This window comes from Strix aluco, chromosome 39 (assembly GCF_031877795.1).
Source record: "Strix aluco isolate bStrAlu1 chromosome 39, bStrAlu1.hap1, whole genome shotgun sequence".
NCBI lineage: Eukaryota > Metazoa > Chordata > Aves > Strigiformes > Strigidae > Strix > Strix aluco.
Window position 1 is genome coordinate 793,250 of NC_133969.1, and position 9,499 is coordinate 802,748.

The 9,499-nt window shown below is 41.8% G+C and overlaps 1 protein-coding gene across 1 annotated transcript; it reads left to right on the top strand.

Annotated features, from left to right (window-relative positions):
* Nucleotides 1-1,463: 1,463 nt before the first annotated feature.
* LOC141917528 (serine-rich coiled-coil domain-containing protein 1-like) lies at nucleotides 1,464-8,134 on the top strand. Its single transcript, XM_074810784.1, is given in 11 exon segments — nucleotides 1,464-1,560; nucleotides 1,563-1,676; nucleotides 1,679-1,867; nucleotides 1,870-2,223; nucleotides 2,226-2,369; nucleotides 2,372-2,765; nucleotides 5,367-5,515; nucleotides 5,518-5,555; nucleotides 6,533-6,538; nucleotides 6,686-6,874; nucleotides 8,084-8,134. Coding segments are annotated over 11 exon segments (1,725 nt in total).
* The last annotated feature ends 1,365 nt before the right edge of the window (nucleotides 8,135-9,499 follow it).

Consider the following 9,499-nt stretch of genomic DNA (forward strand, 5'->3'; position numbering starts at 1 on the left):
CATGACTCCTTTGGACATCCCCTCCTTCCGCTTCCAGGACAGGCTTTCTGTCCCTGCTTTGGCAGGGCTGTGAAAGCCCAGCTTTGCTGCCAGCCCGTGTGCAGCTGGGAATGGTAACACAGATGCTCCGCTTACTAACTGCTATAGCTATAGTTTTATTACTCCTTAAATATTCTGTTCCCATTTTTAGGTATGTGTGTATATACACACACTGTATAAATAAATATATTGTTCATAGATATTTGTTGTAGCCACATAACACAGATTAAATTGCTCATTAGATGAATGAATTTGGTTTTGCCCTTGACGTACAAACATCGTTTAGATAAATGACCTGATTTTTGTTCTTATGTGCTGAACACTTGCAGTTCACGAAGCTGCGCTCTGGCATTATACCCACAGCCTCTCCTGTTCTTGTGATTATATATCACATGTTTTTATTGCTCCCTCTGTGGTCCTGTCTCTCACAGCAATAGTTTATTATTATGAGAACAAAAAGGAGATAGAACTGGTATATATTTCATAAAGATTAATTTTCTTCTAGTACATCTGCTGCACTGATCAAAATAAGTTTTTATGGCTTAAATGTTTATAAAAAATGCCAAATGTCTGTGAGAAACACTTTTTTCTACTTTCAAAAAGCTGCAAAAATAGCTAATTATAAGCAAGTAAGCTACAAGAGGATTTCAGAGAAGTGTTCAAATGAAACATTAAAGTTCAAACCTAGAAACATGATCCCATATTTTGACAGTGAATTCCTAGAATTCTTCCTTAGGAAGAGTTTTTGGTGGTGCATATTTTAGCTGGACTGCAGTGCCAGCATTTCCTCTGCTGTAAGGTGATACATACAGCCTTCAGCAGGAACACGTAAAGGAATTAAAAATCCATCTGAAAGTCCAGTGAAGGTTCGAAAATTTAAATCCTCTTTTTTCTTGCAAAAAATCTGAGTATTTAGGAATACAAAATAATGTTTTGTTCTACTCAGATCATGAAAAATCAAGTCTCTAAGAGAGCTTACAGTTTATAAGACTTGTCCCAAGAACTTACAAAAACAAGGACATTTGGGTGATACATTTGTGTATCTTTTGGCATGTGGATTTTATACTGTTACCCAGTGTCATCTCATTGTATAATATATCATACGTAATACTGTATCTCTCGTCTATAGAATGTTTTCAGACACATCTTTGCTCAGCTGCTGGGTTTTCAGCGCTGCCTATTGAACATCACTTTGAAATTCTAAAAATCTTCAGTAAAAATCTTCAGTAAACAACTTGCAGCTGTACATAAAACTGATGTTGGCATCTCATGTAACTAGGCTGACTTAAAGTCTGTTCAAGTGGACTTTGAGGCTGAATCATTTACATATATATTTTTTTCTTTTTTCTTTTCTTTTTTTTTTTTTTTTTTCCATCCCAGATTAGTTTTTTGGCTGCGAAGAGCCACGGACACTTTGTGCCCTGATGGGGGACTCAGGATCCAGACGATCGACTCTGGTATCTCGTTTGCCAATATTCAGGGGAAGTATGAGCTGGAGACATGACTCCCTCCTTTCCTCACCTTCTCTGCTGATGCCACTGATGTCCACACCCCCTCCCCATCCAGCACTAACTCCAGCTCAGGGAGCACAGGCAAGCGCCAGAGTATTTTCCGCACTCCTTCCATCAGCTTCCGTAACAGAGAGGGAGTGAGCAGAAGCCTGACTCGGCTGGTCAGAATGTCAACATCTCAAATGGTGCCCAGTCCTCTCTTGGCACTGTTCAAAAACTGAGCTTAGAGGAACACATTAAAAGCAGAGGAAGGCATTCAGTTGGCTTTGGCAGCTCACGTAGCAAGAAGATAACAAGGTCTTTGACAGAGGATTTTGAAGAGGGAAGGAGTCCTCAGCTGATAAGAATGTCTTTATCAATTGCATAAGCTCTGGGAAGAATGAGGGTGACGATCCAGGCTTTGCAGAGGTGCAGAGCTGGTACTCTGTCAAACAATCCACATGGAAACTTCTCCCTAAATCTTTTTCATCACACTACGGGTTTTCCAAACCAGTTCCAGAGAGTCAATCAGTTCCCTCTGTGCAGCAATCCAGGCGCTTGCTGGAGGTTAAATCGCACGCAGAAAGTGAACCTGTGATGTCCGAGGCCTCTCCTCCGTGCTCAGCCCAGACGACAGAGGGCATGGGAAGCTCCTTGCAGCCCCTGCTGCTCTCGGGGGACCTCACGGCTGCCCAGGCCCCTCCGGCTTTGTCGCCCTAACGGAGGATTCTGTTTCGGATGTTGATGCTCTGCCCAGCGGCGGGACTGGGGTGCTGCTCACAGAGGGGTTTGGCCACGAGGGCTCTACCTCTCAGATCTTCTTTAATCCTGCTGCTGCTCCTGTGAGGAGATGGAGATTGTGGACAGTGCTGGCCATTCTGCTGGTGTATCTCTTGTGAGTCGTGCAAGCTCCTGTAGCGTTGAGTCTAATACCTTATTCAAAACCCCAGCTGCTAATCAAACAGAAGTGTTGCAAGCCAATGAACTACACGTGAACGATGCCAGGCACATAGGAGAAATTAACTCGGGAAATGCACGTTCAGAAACCTTTGCGTTACAGCGTAAAGAACCAGGGACGCTGTCTTCAAAAGCACAGGGGTTGGGTGGGGGCAGAAATGAAAGCACGGCGTCCAGGCACACGAGAGAGACAATTCCTGTAATGGAGCCTAAGATTATTCCATGTTCTGAACCCCAGTCCTGTAAAACACAACAGGGTTATGAAACAAACCCTTCTAAAGGTATGTTTTGTGGTCTTTTCATTGTTGGGTTTGGTGGGGTTTTTTTGCCTCAGTTCTTCTGTAAGAATTGTTTGGTCATAAAGTGTTTTTGTAGAGTTGCACGTGCTAGCTAGGAAGTTCAAAAGTTATGCATTCTGTCCTCCTCCCAAAATTATAGGAATTAAACAAAAAGTCTGTGATTTTTTGAGCTCACGTTTTACAGTTTGCTAACGCCCCCCAGTGCTGTTCATAGCTTTGCTTTCCTGTGGTGGAAAATGAATTCAGAGAGAGAGCACTGCTGCTCGTCTCTTGTTGAGGGCTGGAGCTGGGACTTTTGGGGCATGCCTAGTTTGGACTTGAGCCAAATAGTTGCATTGTTTGAGATTGAAACATTGCCAGAGAAATGCACCTTCTTTTAGTCTGGTTATGAAAAATAATACAGTTTATCTTGTACTGATCTGGGTTTTGAAATTCCTGACTCTTTCTTGCTCTACTGAACTGATGGTCTAGAGTAGCTTGGAGTCGCTGTTTCTGTGGCAGAGTGTGAGACATCCTGTTTCTGCTTCCATCTGAAATAACATTGTGCAAGTTCTCATTATGTAATCTGTGAAATGGCGAGAGTTAATTACCATCTAAGTTTCACACTGGATCTTTAGCTTACAAAGAGAAATTTGGAAATATTAACAAGATTAAGTGGAAAGGGTTGGCCTAGAAATCCCAGTCTATAGAGATGCAAATGAACAAAGGCACCAGGCCCTTGAGTGAAGGACACATGTCAGAAGGCATTTATCTCTGACAGTTTATTTTCTCAAACCAACTAAACACTGGTGCTTTCTTGCATAATTCTGAGGCTGTATCTGATGGGCCAGAATTTGTGAGTTAACAAGACTTCATTTATAGTGTTTGTATTGAAAGATGAAAGAGTGTAAACTCATATAATTCATACCCATCTTTGTGCTTGGACATTTATCTAGACATGCAGATTATAAGCAATCAAAAGCAATCTTGCTTTTTGAATTGTATGTCACTGCAAGGCTTGGTTGGATATCTTGTACATAAATGGCAATATAAAGTCAAATTAATCCACTAACTTAGCTTTCACCAGAAGGGACCTCTTTCCTCAGAACCTCTGTCAAAATATTTCCCTTGATGTCTGTTAGCAGTCCTGAGCACTTGGTTGGCTTCCTTGCAGCATTGACTCATCTGTGGGTGAGCTCATCCTTTTGCACAGGAGTTACCAGAGGGTACTGCAGAGCAGCCAGGGAGCAGCTCGCAGCGATGGTTGGGAACACACCAGGCATTTGAAACTCCCCCGTTGGCAGTTGGATGTGCACTCGGTGTTTTTGGAAGGCAGCTCACCAGAGTTGAAACTGTGACAGAGGGATTTTTGTAAATGGGATTCATGTTCACAGAAACACTAGAGCTAATACGTAATAGAGCTAATACATAAAAGTTGATGATTAATTGTTATGGTTTTATAGTGCTGTTCAAAATGCAATTTTTTTTTTTTTACTTGTGTGATGAAGAATGTATTTAAAATTAGAAACTGGCCAAGTGTACAAACGGACCATTGAAAAAAGATATAAAATCCTGCCATATGAAATGAACAAATACAGGAAAATCTTACATGGCATTCAGTAAGGTATGGTTATAAGTAGTTTTATCTGTTACAAACAGACTGGCTTGGACATTTGGTTTTGCTAAAATAGTATTTAAAAACAGATGTAGATGCAAAATATTTCTGTGCATTTTTTTAAATAGATATTTTCTGTAGCAGGATTCATAGCTGACGTCATTATAGATAGTATTGTGAATGTGACATTAATGTATGAGCAGGTTTGATGTCCCATATATTTCTTAGTATGCCTTTATGTATTTTTATGTGATATGGATTTTTTTGAAAAGCCTTAGAAAAATTGTCTATTCTCTCACAAAAGGCAGAAGAAGATAATATTTTCTGTGTTACATTTCTTTTGCTATTATGTTTTTCTCTTTCCCCATCTCTAAATTTGCCCTAATACCTCTAAATGTAATTTTTCCTCCTCTTTTCTGGTGTGTTATTGTTTAACAGCAGTAATTGGGACTGGGATTCAGCCTGCTGGCTGCAAGCTGGGCTTGGAGGGTGCGGGTGCAGAGCTGAGCTAGGAAGGCCAAACAGAAACCAAAACCAATGTGCATCCCTGTCCTATGCAGTGATAACAAAGCTGTGACCTGGCCCTACAAAACCCGGACTCGCCTCTGGACACAGGGTGAGGCAGGCTGGGTTGTGGCAGCAGTGGACCAAGCGATAGTTTCTCTAGTGGATTTTACTGGACAGCAGTTTGGAAATGACCTGGAATGAGGGAAGAAAGGAAAGGATGGAGCAAGGGTCCCTCTGGATTCTGTGAGGAGCCGTGGACTTGGCTGTAGCGTGCTGAGTGTGCTGGTCACTGGGGGCTGAGCAGTGGCGTGGTGGCCCAGGTGACAGTTTTATCTGGGTGAGCAGGATCTGCTTTCTGCAGAACATGCTCTGTGCCATCGCCTTTCAGCGTAAGCATTTCAGGCAAAGCAGTGTTCCCACTAAGAAAATATTAGTAGAGAGTAGTTCTTTGTAATGATTGCTGGTTCCTTCTCTATTTGTGGTTGACCCTGCCAACAGCTTCAGTCCATACCGAGAAGGCAAGTTTGTTGAGAAACGACTGAGATCCCCTTCAGAAGGTACTGCTGGAGGCAGTTGGCTGGTCATAAAACCAGAGGATGGAAATACAGAAGAGCTGAACAGCCTACGGAAGAGAGAGCAAGCTCATCCTCTTCTGAAATGAACAGCATGGTGAGTTTTATTTCCATATGCCTAAGTTTTTGTTTTTCTGTAATTGGTGTAACTATAATGAGAAGCAGCAACTTTACAAGTAATGGATGATAATAAAGGGGGGGAAAAACCAACGAGCTGTCTCAGGCTTCCAAAATCTGATCCAGACTCAGCTACAGATATTAAAAAGTATTTTTTTCAGGACATGATGTTGTGAAAAGGTTTGCATATTTTCTGTGAAGAGATTCTTGTCATGCTTTGCTGATCAGCCTGGGAGAGGGAGACTGCAGCAAAATTCAGTGTGACTATTTCTGAGGTTAAATACAGTGAACTACTGTGTGGCAACACTTGGTTGTTACTGTGTTAGTTCCTTCATGAGCTCATGTCTGGTATGAGGGAGATGAGATTTAGATCAGAAATTGGATAGAGAGGAAGTTATCTGGAAGGAGGCTCGTTTGAAAGGTCTGAGCGATCCCTTTCGAAATGTGATGAGTTTGAATGCTTTCACTCTGAGCACAGGGTACGGAGGAGAGGAAAGGATCTCTTGGACCCTTGAGGGTCCCGAGGACTGGAACAGCTGAGACAGATCAGAGAACTGCAGGAGAGGACTTCTGAAACCTCTTCTAGTGAAGCAATAGTAGAAGGAACTGACTGACTGACAAGTTTGTGTTTCTATAGCCAGGGAGAATAAACATTTCAAGGTGAGTGTAATTTATACTTACGCATGTGCTCTCCAGTGAGTGAAGGAAAGGAAATACTAAGATTGAACATCTGCAGCAGTGGCATCTGCTCTTTAGCTTATGGGAATCACTAAGACAACTTTTATGGACATTATTAGATCAAAATATTTTATTGATCATGCTAGCTGGAAAAAGAAGGATTCACTTTGTACTCATATCTGAAAACATCTTTTCACAGAAGGCAAGAAGCTCCAAGTTTCTTACCCCTGCGTAGAATTTTTAAACAGATGTGTAAATAAAGGGGCTTTTCTGTTTCAGGTTTACGTAATAGCTGTTATGTTACGATGATGCAAGACCAAACACATTCCCGAGAGACTCAGATGTGAGCACAACTGCTCTTTGGAAGAGAGAATTTTTTCAGTTTTTCAGAGATGTGAAGCTGATTGGTTCAAACTGATGTTGGATTTCCAGTTACATGCGCTTTTAGTGGAGTTTTACAGGCTAATGCCAAAACTCAACAACTCATACCATTGCTTAGACAACTTTTATGACTGCGTGCTGCTTTGGCTGCCCCTAAACGTAGAATCTTCTCTCTCACCCGAGAAGTCAAGGAAGGCTAAAATTGTCTTCCTTTGTGAGATTTGCCCGTATGAGTTCCTGGTTGGTCATTTAAAAATAGCTTCCCAGAGAAGGATCTAATTTAGTGTGAAATGCCCTTATGGAACCTGTGGTGGGAAACTGGGGTTTGGAAGTTTCTCAAGAGGATGTGAAGTCTGTGTTTTGTCTCGGTATATCTCATCCATGATTCTGAATGTGTCATCCAAATGTTCCTTTGTGGCTGGGCTCACAAGTGCTGCTGTGGATGGCAGGAGGAAATGACATCAGCACTGAGCACATTCTTACTGTGTACGGCCGATGCACAGCAGGTTTTTCAGTGTGCCAGTGTCCTGAAGCAGTGCTCACTAAAAACACTCACCTGACATGGAGTTAATTGATGTCTTTTACAGAAACGCTTGCCCGTACGCTCATTTTGTGTAACCTGGGCAGATTGGTTTACCTACACTTCAATGACAGGATTATTCTCCTCTTAGCAGTATCAGATTGTGCAGATTTATCAGCATTTACTGATGAATTTTATACTCCCTGAGAGGGCAGGAGGCAAATTAATTTTAGGAAGGAAGCCTTTCTGGTTTCTAGATTGTTGCTAACTTGTCAGATAAAGTAGTACAGTAATGCAAAACTTACTTCAAAAAAACCCCCTTGATTTTTTAATATTTTTTTTTTAATCCACTGGATTAATACATCCAGAGACACATCATAGAAATAAAGAGTAGAATTACTAAATAGTAGAAGAAACCTTTGCGCTATTAAAGCATATAGGTATAGCATGCTTCTCTGTTTCTGCAGGAAGTTCACATCTAAGTATCAGTGAATAACATTTTTCAAAGCCAGAAAGAACATGATGACATTTAAAGATGCTGTTTCATGTAGGCATGCACAGTGCTACGCAGATGTAGTTCCTGCCCTAAAAAGCTGGTTAGCTGTGACTCCAGCCTGTAAACCCAATTTGGGTTGTTAGACCCAAGCTGCTAGGCAGATCTCTGTGTTAATTTTAATACGAGGCTAGACTGATGCCATAGGGCTTCATTCTGTTTAGTCCTGTGTTAATGATGGGACTGTGTTAATGATGAGACTAGGAAGGGGCCAACACAGTAACAGCAGGAAGTCAGCAAAATGTGCATGGGGGTAGGTGGTGATTTGAGTCTCTTCATGTTTTGTGTATGAAATCCACAGGGTTTTTTTCCCAGTTCCATTAGCAAGATTGTCCACAAATTCACAAGTGCTTGCTCATGCTTGTTGGTATTACAGTCACAGACCGAGAACTTTTACATCAAGATAACTGTGCATACTTATGTGTGAAGGCAAAATATATCCCGATACATATGGATATCACCTTCATATGTTAAGAAAAAAGGCTAGATAAAAGCTTTTTTAGTAAAAAGTGAGGTATAAGAAGAAGTAAAACAACCAAAACCAACACTACACCCCCTTCCACACATGCCCCCCTCCCCCCCTCAACCAGAAAGCAAAAGAATAAGCAGGGTTCCCTGGAAGGAAAAGGAATTAAAAATGAAAGAAATTGAATGTTCATAATAATACATATCTGAACAGTAAAAAGGCCCCTTCAAAATACTTCTCACAAGCAATGTTTAGCACCACAGTAACAGATTGTTACCAGTGAATGATCCTAATGAAGAATAAATACTAGGTAAAGAATTGGAGTTACTAAATGAAGTATTAGTAAAAACCTCAACCTAGCTTTCTTGTGTACCTATAAAACCATTAGTTACTCCTCTGTGGCTACCCGTATTCATTTTGTTCACTTTTGAAGGGAGATGAACCCCCGGCATGTAAGGGCTGACGAGTTGATGGGAGGTGGCCGAGGCTCCCTGGCAGGGCAGCGCTGCTGTTCAGTTCTGCTCCCAGGCACCCAGGGAGGGGCAATACCTGTGGATGCTGGTTTCTGGCATCATCCAGACCTCGTGTTAGGAGCTTTGTGGTGTAGAAGATACCCTTTCCTCACAAACTGAAGAAAGTCCTCCAAGACCCTGTTTGCTTTCTTTTCCTTGTTGGCAAGCGGTGTGGGCGGCTTCTGCTGAGGGGCTGGCGGGAGTAAGGAGCCAGAAGAACGGAGGGGGTGCTAGGTTTTCACAGGAGGTGAGAAGAAGAAAAAAAAGATTAGCATCTGAGAAACTGTTCTTCCTCCTAAACAACTTGCTCAGCAGAATATTCTTGCATGATTGGCAGTGCTGTTTTTGAAGGCGATAGATAAAAGCTTGGCTAGGTGGATCTCCTAAATACTGAGAATGTGTATCAAACCTGCAAAAATGGTCACCACCTCCCCCAAGAGTGGCATTAACTCACTTTGGAGGTATGGGAAGTAATGATAATCTGGGCAGGAGCAATGCTACTCATAAATGAGATTTAGGGAAATAAAAAAGTCTTTCAAAGTAACTCTGCAAACATGCCAATTCCGTAGTACTGTAAATAATGACCTGAAACAGCCCCTTGAGATGAACTGCTTAGGTTACTGATGATGAGTGGTTTTCATCAGAATGGCTTCAAAGCCATCATTCTTGCACTGACCGATTTCTGCCACAAGATGCCACCATTTCACTAAAAATGGTGTCAGACTGTAGAACTACAGTTAACACAAGAGGTGAAAACTGAAGTTGAGGACAGGTTTTTGGAACAGTTTAATGTGGATTAGCCTATGCAGTATAA